The sequence below is a fragment of the Oncorhynchus kisutch genome, linkage group LG14 (genome assembly GCF_002021735.2).
Source record: "Oncorhynchus kisutch isolate 150728-3 linkage group LG14, Okis_V2, whole genome shotgun sequence".
Classification (NCBI taxonomy): Eukaryota; Metazoa; Chordata; class Actinopteri; order Salmoniformes; family Salmonidae; genus Oncorhynchus; species Oncorhynchus kisutch.
In genome coordinates this window covers 23,601,748-23,620,910 of record NC_034187.2, presented here as the reverse complement: position 1 = coordinate 23,620,910, position 19,163 = coordinate 23,601,748, and the positions used below count along the sequence as shown (strand labels likewise).

Below are 19,163 nucleotides of genomic sequence, written 5' to 3'. Positions count from 1 at the left end.
AGGCTGAAGACATTTGGCCTGTCCCCTAGGGCCCTTAGGGTTCTATAGGAGCACCATCGAGAGCATACTGTCGGACTGCATCACAGCCTGGTAGGGCAACTCCACCACCGCTGACCACAAGGCTCTACAGAGGGTGGTGCACCCAAAGGTGCGTTCTGCTGAGCGTACCACTCTCTGTAAAACTCCTACAACACCAGATGTCGCAGGAAGGCCAAGGAGATCATCAAGGACCTCAGCCACCCAAGCCACGGCCTGTTCTCTCCGCTTCCATCACTCAGACGCAGGCAGTATAGAAGCATCTGTAACGGCATTCAGAGGTGGAAGAAGGAGAGGACCAAAGCGCAGCGTGGTTAGTGTTCATCTTATTTAATAATAATCCAAACTGAACACTTCAAATGACAAAACAACAAAGTGAAAACCGAAACAGTTCTGTCTGGTGCAGACACACAAAGACTGAAAATAACTACCCACAAAACACAAAAGGAAAACAGGCTACTTAAATATGGTTCTCAATCAGGGACAACGATTGACAGCTACCTCTGATTGAGAACCATATCAGGCCAAACACAGAAATAGAAAATCATTTATTTTTTATTTTTTTTATTTTACCTTTATTTAACCAGGTAGGCAAGTTGAGAACAAGTTCTCATTTACAATTGCGACCCGGCCAAGATAAAGCAAAGCAGTTCGACAGATACAACGACACAGAGTTACACATGGAGTAAAACAAACATACAGTCAATAATACAGTATAAACAAGTCTATATACAATGTGAGCAAATGAGGTGAGAAGGGAGGTAAAGGCAAAAAAGGCCATGGTGGCAAAGTAAATACAATATAGCAAGTAAAACACTGGAATGGTAGTTTTGCAATGGAAGAATGTGCAAAGTAGAAATAAAAATAATGGGGTGCAAAGGAGCAAAATAAATAAATTAATTAAATACAGTTGGGAAAGAGGTAGTTGTTTGGGCTAAATTATAGGTGGGCTATGTACAGGTGCAGTAATCTGTGAGCTGCTCTGACAGTTGGTGCTTAAAGCTAGTGAGGGAGATAAGTGTTTCCAGTTTCAGAGATTTTTGTAGTTCGTTCCAGTCATTGGCAGCAGAGAACTGGAAGGAGAGGCGGCCAAAGAAAGAATTGGTTTTGGGGGTGACTAGAGAGATATACCTGCTGGAGCGTGTGCTACAGGTGGGAGATGCTATGGCGACCAGCGAGCTGAGATAAGGGGGGACTTTACCTAGCAGGGTCTTGTAGATGACATGGAGCCAGTGGGTTTGGCGACGAGTATGAAGCGAGGGCCAGCAAACGAGAGTGTACAGGTCGCAATGGTGGGTAGTATATGGGGCTTTGGTGACAAAACGGATTGCACTGTGATAGACTGCATCCAATTTGTTGAGTAGGGTATTGGAGGCTATTTTGTAAATGACATCGCCAAAGTCGAGGATTGGTAGGATGGTCAGTTTTACAAGGGTATGTTTGGCAGCATGAGTGAAGGATGCTTTGTTGCGAAATAGGAAGCCAATTCTAGATTTAACTTTGGATTGGAGATGTTTGATATGGGTCTGGAAGGAGAGTTTACACTCTAACCAGACACCTAAGTATTTGTAGTTGTCCACGTATTCTAAGTCAGAGCCGTCCAGAGTAGTGATGTTGGACAGGCGGGTAGGTGCAGGTAGCGATCGGTTGAAGAGCATGCATTTAGTTTTACTTGTATTTAAGAGCAATTGGAGGCCACGGAAGGAGAGTTGTATGGCATTGAAGCTTGCCTGGAGGGTTGTTAACACAGTTTCCAAAGAAGGGCCGGAAGTATACAGAATGGTGTCGTCTGCGTAGAGGTGGATCAGAGACTCACCAGCAGCAAGAGCGACCTCATTGATGTATACAGAGAAGAGAGTTGGTCCAAGAATTGAACCCTGTGGCACCCCCATAGAGACTGCCAGAGGTCCGGACAGCAGACCCTCCGATTTGACACACTGAACTCTATCAGAGAAGTAGTTGGTGAACCAGGCGAGGCAATCATTTGAGAAACCAAGGCTGTCGAGTCTGCCGATGAGGATGTGGTGATTGACAGAGTCGAAAGCCTTGGCCAGATCAATGAATACGGCTGCACAGTAATGTTTCTTATCGATGGCGGTTAAGATATCGTTTAGGACCTTGAGTGTGGCTGAGGTGCACCCATGACCAGCTCTGAAACCAGATTGCATAGCAGAGAAGGTATGGTGAGATTCGAAATGGTCGGTAATCTGTTTGTTGACTTGGCTTTCGAAGACCTTAGAAAGGCACGGTAGGATAGATATAGGTCTGTAGCAGTTTGGGTCAAGAGTGTCCCCCCCTTTGAAGAGGGGGATGACCGCAGCTGCTTTCCAATCTTTGGGAATCTCAGACGACACGAAAGAGAGGTTGAACAGGCTAGTAATAGGGGTGGCAACAATTTCGGCAGATAATTTTAGAAAGAAAGGGTCCAGATTGTCTAGCCCGGCCGATTTGTAGGGGTCCAGATTTTGCAGCTCTTTCAGAACATCAGCTGAATGGATTTGGGAGAAGGAGAAATGGGGAAGGCTTGGGCGAGTTGCTGTTGGGGGTGCAGTGCTGTTGACCGGGGTAGGAGTAGCCAGGTGGAAAGCATGGCCAGCCGTAGAAAAATGCTTATTGAAATTCTTAATTATGGTGGATTTATCAGTGGTGACAGTGTTTCCTATCTTCAGTGCAGTGGGCAGCTGGGAGGAGGTGTTCTTATTCTCCATGGACTTTACAGTGTCCCAGAACTTTTTTGAGTTAGTGTTGCAGGAAGCAAATTTCTGCTTGAAAAAGCTAGCCTTGGCTTTTCTAACTGCCTCAGTATAATGGTTTCTAGCTTCCCTGAACAGCTGCATATCACGGGGGCTGTTCGATGCTAATGCGGTGAGAGGCTTGTTTTTAGAGAGGTGGATTTTTAAAAGTAGAAGTTAAAATTGTTTGGGTACAGACCTGGATAGTAGGACAGAACTCTGCAGGCTATCTTTGCAGTAGATTGCAACACCGCCCCCTTTGGCAGTTCTATCTTGTCTGAAAATGTTGTAGTTTGGAATTAAAATTTCTGAATTTTTGGTGGTCTTCCTAAGCCAGGATTCAGACACAGCTAGAACATCCGGGTTGGCAGAGTGTGCTAAAGCAGTGAATAGAACAAACTTAGGGAGGAGGCTTCTAATGTTAACATGCATGAAACCAAGGCTATTACGGTTACAGAAGTCGTCAAAGGAGAGCGCCTGGGGAATAGGAGTGGAGCTAGGCACTGCAGGGCCTGGATTCACCTCTACATCGCCAGAGGAACATAGGAGGAGTAGAATAAGGGTGCGGCTAAAAGCAATAAGAATTGGTCGTCTAGAACGTCTGGAACAGAGAGTAAAAGGAGGTTTCTGGGGGCGATAAAATAGCATCAAGGTATAATGTACAGACAAAGGTATGGTAGGATGTGAATACAGTGGAGGTAAACCTAGGTATTGAGTGATGAAGAGAGAGATATTGTCTCTAGAAACATCATTGAAACCAGGAGATGTCATTGCATGTGTGTGTGGCGGAACTAATAGGTTGGATAAGGTATAGTGAGCAGGACTAGAGGCTCTACAGTGAAATAAGCCAATAAACACTAACCAGAACAGCAATGGACAAGACATATTGACATTAAGGAGAGGCATGCTTAGTCGAGTGATTAAAAGGGTCCAGTGAGTGGAGAGGTTGGTTGGGGGTCACGGCAATTTAGACAGCTAGCCAGGCCATCGGTAGCAAGCTAGCATAGGATGGAGGTCTGTTGTTAGCCACCTCTTGCGTTCCGTCAGTAGATTAGTGGGGTTCCATGTGGTAGAGGGGATTAATCCAAATCACACAACAACAACAAAAATAAAAACATAGAAAAACTAACATAGACAACCCACAAACTCACGCCCTGACCATACTAAAACAAAACACAAAACAAAGGAACTAAGGTCAGAACGTGACAGTACCCCCCCCAAAGGTGCGGACTCCGTCCGCAAAACCTAAACCTATAGGAGAGGGTCTGGGTGGGTGTCTGTCCGCGGTGGCGACTCTGGTGCGGGACGTGGACCCCACTTCACAGTTTTTGTCCGCCTCCTCAACTGCCCCAGTGGCCTCTTATGAGCGGCGACCCTCGCCGCCGACCTCCGACTGGGGACCCTAGCCATGGGTCCCGAATGGACGGGAGACTCCGGCAGCGCGAGAACCCACCCAACTCACACCCTGACCATACTAAAACAAAAGACAAAACAAAGGAACTAAGGTCAGAACGTGACAGCATCATGGCAAAAACTGACAGATTGGCCAATAGCTTCTACCACCAGGCTGCTGAATAGCCACCATTAGGCTCCCCCTCTTGCCCCCCAGTCATTCTACCCCCCCAATGGACATTTACCCTTCCCCCACTCCGCAATGGACATGTATCATTGTTACAGTTGTAAATATGTATACATTATTATAATTTGTATTATAGTTTCATTCACTTCTCTTTGACCTGCACTGTTGGAGCTCGGCGCTTAAGAATTTCACTGCACCCTGCAAATACATCTGAGACCCTGTGCATGTGGCTAATAACATCATCTATCTATACTGAACAAAAATATAAACGCAACATGCAACAATTTCAAAGATTTTACTGAGTTCCAGTTCATATTAGGAAAATGACTGCGGCTAGGTACAGCCATCGGTGGGCCTGGGAGGGCATAGGCCCACCCACTTGGCAGCTAGGCCCAGCCAATCAGAATGAGTTTTTCCTCACAAAAAGGCTTTATTACAGACCAAAATACTCCTTGTGTTGTGTGACAAAATTGCACATTTTCAAGTGGTCTTTTATTGCCCCCAGCACAAGGTGCACCTGTGTAATGATCGTGCTGTTTTATCAGCTTCTTGATATGCCACACCTGTCAGGTGGATGGATAATATTGGCAAAGGAGAAAGGCTCACTAATAGGGATCTAAACAAATTTGTGCACAAAATTTGAGAGGAATAAGATTTTGCTATGCATTTTGCTATACTTGCATTAACATCTGCTAACCATGTGTGTGTGACCAATACAATTAGATTTGATTTGAAGTAGAGGAAGATGGGCCAAGGAGGGATCCTGAGAGGAGTGGTGAGTAGTAGATCTTTACCAGTACAGAGGATTGGACTTTTAGCATTTATACCAATGGTTATCAACTGTACTGCAGGGATGGAACATAAGTCGCATAAAATTAAGGTCGTGGTGACAGCTGCAGTGAGGTATTTGGGTGTACAAGACTTTAAGTCAGAAAAGTTACAGGGTGTGTTGACTGGTGGAGTCCCCTCCTTTCAGGCTGTTGGCCTGAGGTAGGACTAGATAGATTTAAATAGTGGAGTAGGGTGGTGTGTTTTTAGTGAGTGTAGGGTTAGATGGTATACATTTGTATTATTTTATTGTGTTTATTGTTTCAAGAAAAGTATAAGCGAGTTATACTCCAGTCTAGTAGGTGGCGGTAATGCAATATTTATTGGATGCCAACCCCCGTTAAACCTAATCGAAGAAGTGATTCACACACAGTCTATTTCATTACAGTAACATCGTTAGGCAGGCCTGAAATAAATAATAAAAAAATGTTACTGAATGAACCACCCATCTCTTGTGTGTAGTGGCGTTCAGCTCGTCTTTTTATACCCTGGAACAGCACTCTTATCTCGTGATTCATGATGCTGCGCAAGTGATGTTATTTTTGAAATATATTCGCGCAAGTATGAGTAGGCCTGCTTTATCTAATGTAAATTCTCAAAACAGGTAATGTGAAGTGACTACTACAGATTGTATTTGTGTTTTGTTTTACGACTCACAGCTCTCTGCCCTCAGCACAGCGAACAATGAATACTACAGGGTAAGTTCTTGACACATTTATGCATGTTTTTTATTTTACTTTATAGGTAGCCATGGTAACAAAATATAAAGTTACTAGATTCGTTAGGCTACGTTTCGTTCAAATTAATTTGGCTGCAATAAAGAGAAAAATTTTACAAAAATACCAACCCCAAACTGAATTAGCTAAAATGTGTGATCTATCGTTGTAAACTACTGTATTTCCGGTAAAAGCATTATGCCCTTGTAGCTAAGCCTAGTTAGCTACATTTGTCATTTTTGTTTTTTGGCCCCCTTGGCTTTATCGCAACAACAGACCTGGCCCATGTCATCATGCATGAATGACAAAGTATCTCCTAAATGGGGACATTGTCATTGTGCACACTGTGGTGAAGGATATGACAATTCTACACAGCAGAATACATTGTGTGGATTTTTTTGAAATTATTTGTTTTCTCTTTCACTGTACACACCACTTTGAGAAAATCCTGTTCCTGGAGAGCTGTAGGCCAGGGTATGCAGGCTGTTGTAAAACATCTGTTTCTTGATTTGCCAGTTGAATAAGGGGGGTACAATGATTTTTTTTATAAAGTAAAGAAAATGACAGACACATTAGCCTGTCTTTGAAAATATGTCATCATATCAATAGAAAAGAAATGTGCTTGTATCTTCTAGTCCAGGCTAGGTTGTTTTACAGATGTATAAACTATATGTAAACGTATAGTAGTTTATGAACTACTTTATAAGTCTACCTTTTAGCCCAATAATATATAAACGATAGGCCTCTCCCAGCACTAGGCCTAGGCTACACAGTTCACACTATAGAATGAACTAAAGTAAGAACTTGTTGAGCTTTAATACAGCACCCACTCAGCCGAGGGCATATACTGGCCTGTCTTGCTAGCTGTTTTGGCATCTCACAAGGGCGTGTGGGCGTGTGAGTGAGTAACCTCAGAGTAGTTGTGATATCTAAGTTGAGTGGCGCATAAAGGAAATGCCACGGTAAAAATGATTTTTCACTTTAAAATGTATGTCAAACAAAAACCAATGATTGCAAAGTTAAACAAACCATACAACTATGCACAAGGACTACGTTTAACAATTTGTATGGTTTGTTTAACTTTGCAATCATTGGTTTTTGTTTTACAGGCATTTTAAAGTTAAAATCTGAGTCAGTGTCACTGTTACCGTGGACTTGCCCGTAAACATAGTTCTTCTTTTCTCTGGAACTACATTCAGTTCCTCTTAGTGACAATTATTTTCTCAAGGATCATGAAGGTTTTGTGTACACATAGCGAAACAACATTCAAATAGAACACTTATATTATTCTGTGTTGATAAGATCTAGCATACAATGCTGTAGTATCTTGATGGTTTCACTTGTGCTTTTTCTGACCTGTGGGTTAGCAGCCTGTCAACCAATGTCTTGTTGGTAGTATAGTATTCATTTAGTCAACAAAGTAAAAGGACTAGAGTTGATTTACTGGTTACTGTAAGTATACTGAACAAAAATATAAATGCAACATGCAACCATTTCAATGACTTTACTGAGTTACAGTTCATACAAGGAAATCAGTCAATTAAAATACATGAATTATGCCTTAATCTATGGATTCCACATCCATGGGTGGGCCTGGGAGGGCATAGGCCCACCCACAGGGAAGCCCAGCCAATCAGAATGAGTTTTCCCCACAAAAGAGGTTTATTACAGACAGAATAGTCCTCAGTTTCACCAGCTGTCTGGGTGGCTGGTCTCAGATGATACCACAGGTGAAGAAGCTGGATGTGGAGGTCCTGGGCTGGCGTGGTTACACGTGGTCTGCACTTGTGAGGCCATTGTTTGTACTGCCAAATTCTCTAAAATGACGTTGGAAGCGGCTTATGGTAGAGAAATGAACATTACATTCTCTGGCATCAGCTCTGGTGGACATTCCTGCAGTCAGCATACCAATTGCTCCTTCAAAATTGAGACATCTGTGACATTGTGTTGGGTGACAAAACTGCACATTTAAGGGTGGCATTTTATTGTCCCCGACACAAGGTGCACCTGTGTAATGTTCGTGCTGTTTAATCAGCTTATTGATATGCCAAACCTGTCAGGTGGATGGATTATCTAGAGCAAATAAGAAATGCTCACTAACAGGAATGTAGACACATTTATACACCAAATTTGAGAGAAATAAGCTTTTTGTGTGTTTGGAACATTTCTAGGATATTTTATTTCAGCTCAGGAAACATGGTACCAACACTTTACAAGTTGTGTTTATATTTTTGTTCACTATATTATGCTAAGTAGCTCCTCAGTGGAATGGGGACATCCTCCAGTAGCCTTATTGCTTGAGATGTCACTCAACATTGTGTAAAGCTATAGGCCTTAGTAGTCTATGCCTGGTAGCTCTATCCTGGATCCATTCCTCTCAGTTCGTCTAGACCAGGGTTCTCCAATCCTGTTCCTGGAGAGCTACCGTCCTGTAGGTTTTCAGTCCAACTCTGCTCTAGACTTTGTTAGTCAGCATTGATAGCTTTTCAAAAGCTTTCCCTGTTGTAGTAGGCCTATGCTACGGCTGGGTCTCACTGTTATGTGAGACTGTTATGTTGTTGCACAAATAAACCTAAACTCACAGAATTAATGTTGCTAAAATGACCGGTTTTTATCATGTGCTCTTAAGTTATACAGTATTGTTAGCGACTGAACAAAAATATAAATGCAACCATGTCAAAGATTTTACTGACTAACAGTTCATACACACACACACTCTACACACATGCACATTGTAATATTGTTGTATGGTGGTATTATACTTTTTTGTATAATAGATATCTAGTGGTGTAATAATGTTATATGTTGTACTGTTTTATCTTTTGTTTTATGTGTGATGTAAGTGCCTTAATGTGTTTGGACCCCAGGAGGCAGCAGCTAATGGGGATCTGTAAAAAATCTGTCAATTAAGGAAATCAGTCAATTGAAATAAATTCATTAGGCCCTAATCTATGGATTTCACATAACTGGGAATACAGATATGCATCTGTTGGTCACAGATATCTGGTGTGACCACCTTTTGCCTCATGCAGCATGACATCTCCTTCGTATTGAGTTGATCAGGCTGTTGATTGTGGCCTGTGGAATGTTGTCCCACTGCTCTTCAATAGCTGTGTGAAGTTGCTGGATATCGGCGGGAAGAGGAACACGCTGTCGTACATGTTAATCCTTACAGATCCTTGCGACATGGGGCTGTGCATTATCATGCTGAAACATGAGGTGTTATCGTTGGATGAATGGCACGACAATGGGCCTCAGGATCTCGTCACGGTATCTCTGTGCATTCAAATTGCCATTGATAAAATGCAATTGTGTTCATTGTCCATAGTTTATGCCTGCCCATACTATAACCCCACCCCACCGCTGATGTCACAATGTAGACATCAACAAACCGCTCGCCCACATAGTGTGCGGTTGTGAGGCCGGTTAATTGTACTGCCATATTCTCTAAAATGAAGTTGGAGGTGACTTATGGTAGAGATATTAACATTCAATTCTCTGGCAACAGCTCTGGTGGACATTCCTGCAGTCAACATGCCAATTGCATGCTCCCTCAAACTTTTAGACATCTCATCACGACTCAGGATATGACCAAGATGCAGACACGGGAGGCTGATAGTACAGTTCTCAGATTATTTATTAGAAACAGAGTGGCCTTTTATTGTCCCCAGCACAAGGTACACCTGTGTAATGAACATGCTGTTTAATTCACTTCTTGATATGCTACACCTGTCAGGTGGATGGATTATCTTATTTCAGCTCATGAAACATGCATTCATATTTTTGTTCAGTATAGCTTCAGGAGCCTCGGTCTCATGTGTGGCAAATCCACATTCCTGAGAATGAGTAAGCATACTGTATCTACACCATTTCAGCCTAATCCACCATATTTTCTTGAGATGGGCTCATGACTCGTGCACACCGAGCCTGATAAAATCTGACATTTACAATGGGGAGAAGGGACAACTTCTGTCACATTGGGTTATGGGTATCTCATTTTAGAAGCCTCCTGGTTTCCTACTCCCTAGTTCTTACTGATAGGAAAGCATTGGGTTTAGAGATATCTAGGCTAGTGTTACAGTCTACCTTGCCTTACAATAGAGCCATAATAGAGCTTCACTGCATTACCTTCTCTTATTTAGAAGACAGGAACATGATTATGACAAAGGAAAGCAAGTATTTCAAAGCATTGAGACACTGGCAGTCTCGGCGTAGAAGAGCCTTCAAGTGAAAAACTTGAAAAAGTAAATAATTGTTTTATGGTAAATAGGTCAGGTGGTGGAGCCAGTCAAGTGTACTCTAATCAACACAAACAGTCTATATTATTAACCTGATACATCAATGTCTGTGATGATTGGACACTTCTTTGAGGGGGGCCCTAATTGATTGTGTAGGGTTGTTCCACACATGCTGAGCGGCCTCTCTTAGTAGGTACAAGTAGCCTAATCTTCCCAAGACAACTTTAACATCATTGTCAACAGTACATGGTTGTCATTAGCAATTAAGGCACTGTTTCTTTCTACACAATATAGAAAATGTTTAGCTAAAAAAATCTCCCCAGTGAGGGGCGCCCCTTCATAAGTTGTATATTTCCACGTGTAATTTAGGAGTTTTTCCAACCTTCTGCTGTTTAGATAATGAATTACAGGTGAAAATAAGTTTGAGATAGTTAAGAGGCTGCTGAAAACAGATCCTGAGAAAGTTTCAACGTAGCAGAAATAACCTATAGACAACAGTATTATTATAATTTCTTTATTTGACCCCTTTTTATCCCCAATTTCGTGGTATCCAATTGGTAGTTACAGTCCTGTCCCATCGCTGCAACTCCCGTACGGACTAGGGAGAGGCGAAGGTCGAGAGCCATGTGTCCTGCGAAGCACGACCCAGTCAAGCAGCACTGCTTCTTGACACAACGCCCGCTTAACCCAGAAGCCAGCCTCACCAATGTGTCGGAGGAAGCGCCGTACACCTGGCGACCATGTTAGCGTGCATTGCGCCCACCCCACCACAGGAGTTGCTAGTGCACGATGGGACAGGAGCATCCCTGCCAGCCAAACCCTCCCCTAACCCTGACGACACTGGGCCAATTGTGCGCCGCCCATGGGTCTCCCAGTTGCAGCCGGCTGCTACAGAGCCTGGACTTGAACCAGGTTATCCAGTGGCACAGCTAGCACTGGCATGCAGTGCCACTCGGGAGGCCCAGTAGTAACCATTTTTACAACAAACTCACTTTGGCACTACTCTGACTTGTGATATATGTTAGTGATAAGGAGGGCGTGTGGCAGGTGTTTCCATCTCCATACTCAGACCATTCCCATCAGTAGTGGAAGTAATGATATTGTAACGAGTGCGCTGAGAGTGGGGAAGCAAGTTCAGGGAGTGAGTGTTTTAATAAATAAAATAAACAATGAACACGAAACACAAACAACGCACCGACATGAAAGCAGTGCTAATAACACCTGAGGAAAGAACCAAGGGGAGTGACAGATATAGGGAAGATAATCAAGGAGGTGATGGAGTCCAGGTGAGTGTCATGAGGCGCAGGTTCGCGAGGGTAACAGGTGTGCAGGATAATCAGCAGCCTGATGACCTAGAGGCCGGAGAGGGAGTATAGGTGACGGATATATTGGTGTCAGAAGTACAAGGTGAGGGTCTATTTTGAACTAGAAGTTATTGCCCTTTAAATACAGGCCTGAGAAAGGGGTTGGGAGTATTGCCTAAAACAATTAGTCATAGCTCTGTCACTTAATCACTGCTTATCTCATGGACTATTGCCTACTATCTGTCCTACTTTCTCACTTTCTCCACAAGATCACTACTTTTGAAACCTTTCTGATTACTGTTTTGTATTTGTTTCAGAAAAACAGCACTGTAAGCAGCCCTAAGGCAACAGAAGACCAGGTCTGGCCACCCAGGCCCAGGGAGGGTGCAGGGTTCTGGGTGTAGGGTGCCCTGGCCACTGGGCCTATGGAGCAGATCCACTGGGTGAGACGCCGCTGGCAGCAGCTGGTTGCCGCAGATTCAGGTCGAGGCCAGTACTCGGCCCCTGCCGCCCTACCCACCAAGAGTTCCCCAGTGCTCCACAACACACAGCTGCTCACTGGCAAACGGAGGACGGTCATCGCCCGGCACGGACGCCACAAGCAAGAGTACCACAGCATCTCCAAGGGGTGCCAGGGCAACAGCATCCGTACCACCAAGTACAGCCTTCTGAGCTTCATTCCCATGAACCTGTTCCAGCAATTCCACAGGTGAGCGGAATCCCTAACCTCATGCTGATTTACACAGGGGATGGGGTAGACCATACCTGATTACAATCAGGCAATCATGTTTGTTGATGTTGGGAAATGACTTCAACTCGAGCAGGAGTGCATAGGAGTCACTTGATTGTAATCATGGAATTAGGTTTGTTGTGAATGAACTCAAAACAAGCAGATGCCAAATGGAGACTGCAGAGCGCCCATAAGTGTACAGGTAGCCTTAGGGGCTGGGGGTCAATGTGGGATTTATCAAGCCCCTCCTCCTCAGGGTGGCCAACCTGTACTTCCTGTTCCTGGTGATGCTGAACTGGATCCCAGTGGTGGAGGCCTTTCAGAAGGAGATCACCATGATTCCCCTGGTAGTGGTGCTCATCGTCATCGCCATCAAGGATGCCCTGGAGGACTACCGCCGCTACCGCTTTGACCAGAAGGTCAACAACAACATCGTTACAGTGTACAGCGGGTGAGTGGGCCGGCTGGACCACAATGGTCAGGGTTTATCCTTCATACGGGGAATAGATCAACAACAGTCACCGTGTTGTTACATACTACTTCATACATAGTTATGGAGTTGAGTGTTTTTTGTTATTACACAATACACAGGCGGAGTAAGTTATGGTAATTTTTACTATTGTGTAACATTGTTCTCATAAAATATCCTTCGTTACCAGATGCATTACGACATAGGTATATTGATTTTATGATGGCTAGTATTCAAACTGAAAGTCTTAAAACATCTTGAACACAAACTTCATATCCCACAGTCCTCTGTGTTAATCAGCACCAAAGCACCATGGCCTTTTCGCAATTGAATTTGCTCAACTCCTGCGTCCTCTCTCTGTCTCGCCTCCATTTGAAAAAGGTCAAGGGTTATCGAGGAGCGGCAGCGAGAAGAGGAAACGTGAACGAAAATGTGCTTGTATGAAATTAGACTCTCCTTCTCATCTTGTGCGTCATCAGGCAAATGACGTTTACAGGGGTGGATCCCAAAATAAATGTGTAACGTGATCAAACATTTTTTATTTATTTTACCTTTATTTAACTAGGCAAGATCAGTTAAGAACAAATTCTTATTTTCAATGACGGCCTAGGAAGAGTGGGTTAACTGCCTGTTCAGGGGCAGAACAACAGATTTGTACCTTGTCAGCTCGGGCGTTTGAACTTGCAACCTTCCGGTTACTAGTCCAACGCTCTAACCACTAGGCTACTCTGCCACCCCAAATGACGTTAGTTGTGCAAGACATTTTATAGATAAAACATGTGGGCATGCTTTTCTCCACTGACAAAACAAAATATGATTCGGGGGGGTGTGACAGATTTTGTAGGACTCCGGTAGGATACACATGACTATCCTCAATGAAAGGTGGTTATCAAGGATGGGAGGACACTCTTTCGTTTGCCTACTAACAAATTGACATCTCCTCAACCACTTATCGGTTTCTGAGTAACGAAGGAGAAGAGAAGGTGGAGGATGGACTTTTGCCCAAATGAGAAAAGACCCATGAATTGTATACGGGGACTTCCTGTAACAGTAGGATCAAAGGTGAAGTAGAAATTTACATGATACAGTCTACAGTTCTGTATTACCATTAGCATACCAAATATGAACATATTTTCTATAGAGAGCCTGATGCTGAGGACCGGTGATCCTTACACTGGATTAAATGTTGGTTATTGTAGATTCAGTTGTCTGTGTGACTGTATGTGGTATAAAGAGCACCATATATACAGCACAGATAATCTATGGGCTTGCTCATTTACCCATTCCTTTGTGATGTCAAGGGTTTCTCAATCCTATTTCATAGAAAGTCATAAAAGTTCAACTTTGAGTTGTTTGTTTATGACATGGAGGAGTGGCTCAATTGGTCTCTAAGGCAGCGAGGTGTAGTGTTAGTGAAGTGCCGGAGAGATACTCTCCACCATGACAGAAACGAAGCTCTCCCCGGCAAAGTAGCTGTCTTTCTATCTAAACTTCACCCTGGCGACTCAACATCCTGGATCATGATAGACGATGACAGTAAAACAGAGTGGGCATTTGAATCTAGATGCAGAGCTCGGTCGGTCACGAGTGGCTGGAAATGCCGGAGAGAGATACAAGGGTTGACCAATAAGTAAACCCTCTGGATTTTAACTGGTGGAGTCTTTCACTGGGCTTAGGAGTCATGTACAGCTTGGAGCGGCCGGTCCAAGGACAAAGTTCCTGTCCGAAGGACCGACTGGGAAGGAAGAGGAGGACGGTGGTATCCTCCCTCACAGAGGATGAAGAGCTGACGGAAATCCTCAAGTCATACAGCAGCAACAAGGTGACCACCACCAAGTACTCCTTCCTCTCATTTATCCCCAAGAACCTGTTCGAACAACTCCACCGCTTTGCCAATATCTATTTCATATTCCTGGCAGCTCTGAACTTTGTTCCAGTGGTCAATGCCTTCCAGCCCGAAATCAGCATTATTCCCATTCTCCTGGTGCTGGCAGTGACGGCAGTAAAGGATCTTTGGGAAGACTACAGGAAACACAAGTCGGACAAGTTCATCAACGGACTGGTCTGTGAGATTTACAGCAGGTAAATACACTCAGCGTAAATTTTAGTAGAACATAGGGTTGTTTGTTATCTCTGAATGGGAGCAAATGGAATTAGTACTGCTTATATGGGGTAAACTGACTGAAAAATGGTTTGAAATGTTCTGACTTTTGCACGAGATCCGTTTACAGGTTAACATTCTGATAGCTATATAGCAAACTGACCGGTAATTATGTGACAGCTACTTTTACAGGTAAACAAAACATACAGACCTGTAGTTCTGCAGCTTCTTCTTTATACTTACGAGGGTTGTAATATGGTGCCATCAAACTGACATACATGCTAACAAGATCAGGTACAGTGCCTTCGGAAAGTATTCAGAACCATTCACTGTATCCACATTTTGTTACGTTACAGCCTTATTCTAAAATGGATTAAATACATTTTTTTACTCATCAATTTCAACACAATATCCCATAATGACAAAGCGAAAACAGGTTTTTCTATATTTTTTTGCTAATGTATTAAAAACAGAAATACCTTATTTATATAACAATTAAGACCCTTTGATATGAGACTCGAAGTTGAGCTCAGGTACATCCTGTTTCCTTTGATCATCCTTGATGTTTCTACAACGTTTAGAGTACACCTGGGGTAAATTCATTGATTGATTGGACATGATTTAGAAAGGCACACACCTGTCTATATAAGGTCCGACAGTGCACGTCAGAGCAAAATCCAAGCCATGAGGTCGAAGGAATTGTCCGTAGACCTCCCAAGACAAGATTAAGTCGAGGCGAGGATCTGGGGAAGGGTACCAAAAAATGTCTGCAGCATTGAATGTTCCTTGCCTCTATCATTCTTAAATAAACAAAGTTTGGAACCACCAAGACTCTTCCTAGAGCTGGCCGCCCGGCCAAACTGAGCAATAGGGGGAGAAGGGCCTTGGTCAGGTAGGTGACCAAGAACCCGATGGTCACTCTGAAAGAGCTCCAGAGTTCCTCTGTGGAGATGGTTTTCCATCTGGGAAGGTTCTCCCATCTCTGCAGCACTCCACCAATCTGGCATTTATGGTAGAGTGGTAAGACAGAAGCCACTCCTCTGTAAAAGGCACATGACAGCCCGCTTGGAGTTTGCCAAAATGCACTTAAAGACTCTCAGACCATGAGAAACAAGATTCTCTGGTCTGAAGAAACCAAGATTGAACTATTTGGCCTGAATACCAAGCGTCACGTCTGGAGGAAACCTGGCACCATCCCTACGGTGAAGCATGGTGGTGGCAACATCATTGATGGGGATGAACAGCGCAAAGTACAGAGAGATCCTTGATCCAAACCTGCTCAGGACCTCAGACTGGGGCGAAGGTTCACCTTCCAATAGGACAACGACCCTAAGCACACAGCCAAGACAACGCAGGAGTGGCTTCGGGACAGGTCTCTGAATGTCCTTGAGTGGCCCAGCCAGAGCCCTGATTAAAAATCTTTGGAGTGACCTGAAAGAACTTGAGAGGATCTATAGAGAAGAATGGGAGAAACTCCCCAAATACAGGTGTGCCAAGCTTGTAGCGTCATACCCAAGAAGACTCTGGGCTGTAATCACTGCCAAAGGTGCTTCAACAAAGTACTGAGAAAGGGTCTGAATACTTATGTTAATTTTAAAAACATTTATAAAAATAAAAATAATGTGCAAACATTTTGAAAAACCTATTTTTAGATGGGGTATTGTGTGTAGATTGATGCATACAATTTCATCCATTTTAGAATAAGGCTGTAATGTAACAAAATTTGAAAAGTCAAGGGTTCTCAATACTTCTTAAATGCACTGTATATGCTGAACAGAAAGTAGGACAAGTTGACAATCTCTAATTACAAGGGATTAAATTATACCATCTGTGGTTGTAAAACATAATTGTTGTGCCATGTGAGAGATGGACACACACATTTCACTCAATTCCTCTCATGTCTCTCTGCACATAAGGCCTTGACAAGAGAAATTCATTGTTCAATGGCTGTGTCCTCACTTGTTGAGGTATCTTTATCATAATCTATTTTGCTCAGGATGGGGTTGCTAACCCCATATCAAATCTATCCCCTTTTCCGGAGACTAGGAGTGAGTGTTCGAGGTAGCCTATTGGTTCTTCCTCCCAGGTCTACATGTCCCACCATGCAATCGTTCATAGCCTCAGGCTTACTGAGGCCAGACAATCCTTAGGGCAGGAGTAGATTCTCCCGCGTGACCATTTGTGTTGTATAATCATTTGTACACTGCAAATTGACCACAACTAAGCCCAAAAAGAGGCTGTATTTGAAAATAATAATTTTGTACCTTGATTACATTGAGACACAATCACGTCTCTTTTTTTATTTGTGGGAATAGATTTTCTAAATTAAACTCATCATTTTTAGCTGAATTCCTGGTGATTTGAGTCTTTTTTTTGACCAAAAACCAAAAACTTTAGGGGGCCAACAAAAATCACTCGCGGGCTGATTTTGGACCACTGGCCGCCTGTTGCCGACCCCTTTCCTAGGGCCTATCCATACCAACTATCTTTAACATATCTTTTATATTGGGTGAATAACAAACCACGGTATTACAGTCATTTGTTTCTCAGTCATTTGTTTCTCAGTTTCTTTCCTGCCAGGAAAGGGTGGTGGTGGTGGACAGTAAAATAAATGATTAACCTTGAGGTGTGTTCACACACTGTGGCTCATAGCTGCCTTGGTTGAACATTGTGTGTTCACTCACTCCCTCTGATTGACTTGAAGACTTGTTTCTTAACACCCACCCTACCTTACAGTTGGCATGGTTCCATCTTGTGCATGTTGCTGTGTACCCAAACACAGGTCACTGACCAAAATGTAGACAAAAAAAGTGCAGGGTTAATGGTCTTTCCTGGAGTTTTTGCAATGTAAAATACGTAACCATGTCTGTGTTTAGGAACGTTTCATGGTTGTTTAGAGGGACATGTTCCTTTGCTTGTGTGAATACTGCTCATATGTGTGAAACTGTTATTTTGTTGTCTTTTTGTGGTATAGTTAGTAGAGGTCGACCGATTTAATTAGGGCCGATTTCAAATTTTCATAACACTCTGTAATCTGCATTTTTGGACACCGATTGTGGACAATTCTTCTTCTTCTTATTTTTTTAACCTTTTATTTAACTAGGCAAGTCCGTTAAGAACACATTCTTATTTTCAATGACTACCTAGGAACGGTGGGTTAAATGCCTGTTCAGGGGCAGAACAACAGATTTTTACCTTATTAGCTCGGGGATTCGATCTTGCAACCTTCCGGTTACTAGTCCAACGCTCTAACCACCTGCCTTACATTGCACTCCACGAGGAGCCTGCGTGGCAGGCTGACTACCTGTTACGCGAGTGCAGCAAGAAGCCAAGGTAAGTTGCTAGCTAGCATTAAACTTATAAAAAACAATCAATCTTAACATAATCACTAGTTAACTACACATGGTTGATATTACTAGTTTATCTAGCGTGTCCTGTGTTGCATATAATCGATGTGGTGCCTGTTCATTTCTCATTGAATCACAGCCTACTTCTCCAAACGGGTGATGATTTAACAAGCGCATTTGCGAAAAAAGCACTGTCGTTGCACCAATGTGTACCTAACCATAAACATCAATGCCTTTCTTTAAAATCAATACAAAGTATATATTTTTAAACCTGCATATTTAGTTAATATTGCCTGCTAACATGAGTTTCTTTTAACTAGGGAAATTGTGTCACTTCTCTTGCGTTCCGTGCAAGCAGTCAGGGTATATGCAGCAGTTTGGGCCGCCTGGCTCGTTGCGAACTGTGTGAAGACCATTTATTCCTAACAAAGACCGTAACATAACATTGAAGGTTGTACAATGTAATAGCAATATTTAGACTTAGGGATGCCCACCCGTTAGATAAAATCCTGAGCGGTTCCGTATTTCACTGAAAGACTTCTACTTTTTTATTTGAGGCTAAATGGATTTTATTGGTGTATTAAAATAAGTGTTAATTCAGTATTGTTGTAATTGTCATTATTACAAATAAATAAATAAAAATCGGCCGATTTAAACGGCAGTGGCTTTTTTTTGGTCCTCCAATAATCGGTATCGGCGTTGAAAAATCATAATCGGTCGACCTCTAATTGTTAGCAACGTTTTAACTACAGTGGGGGACTTCAGGCCTTCATCATATTTGATAGTACGCACATTGCCCCACTCTCATTGCCCTCAAGCAGTTAACAGGTTATCTGGTGGTCTTTTTTACCATAGGAAACGGCAGATGTATGTGGACCAGCGTTGGCAGGACGTCCATGTGGGGGACTTTGTCCGTCTGTCCTGTAATGAGATCATCCCTGCAGACATGCTGCTGCTATACTCCTCTGACCCCCACGGCGTCTGCTACATCGAGACGGCCAACCTGGACGGGGAGACCAACCTCAAACAGAGACAAGTGGTCAGAGATCTGCCACGACAGGTATGTGGCTCTCATTGGTTATT

At 43.2% G+C, this 19,163-nt stretch overlaps 1 protein-coding gene across 4 annotated transcripts in view; it reads left to right on the top strand.

The window, feature by feature from the left end:
* The first annotated feature begins 5,547 nt into the window (after positions 1 to 5,547).
* atp10d (ATPase phospholipid transporting 10D) overlaps positions 5,548 to 19,163 on the top strand; it is a 40,698-nt gene continuing 27,082 nt past the window's right edge. For 2 of the 4 annotated variants that reach the window (XM_020501335.2, XM_031788037.1), the window contains exons 1-4: positions 5,548 to 5,873; positions 11,751 to 12,142; positions 12,420 to 12,614; positions 18,936 to 19,140. In XM_020501335.2, the coding sequence (XP_020356924.1) occupies positions 11,859 to 12,142; positions 12,420 to 12,614; positions 18,936 to 19,140 (684 nt within the window). In that variant the 5' untranslated portion in view covers positions 5,548 to 5,873; positions 11,751 to 11,858. Of the gene's footprint in view, positions 5,874 to 11,750; positions 12,143 to 12,419; positions 12,615 to 14,308; positions 14,715 to 18,935; positions 19,141 to 19,163 lie in introns of those variants that run through there. The other 2 variants (XM_020501336.2, XM_020501337.2) reach the window with 2 other exon arrangements.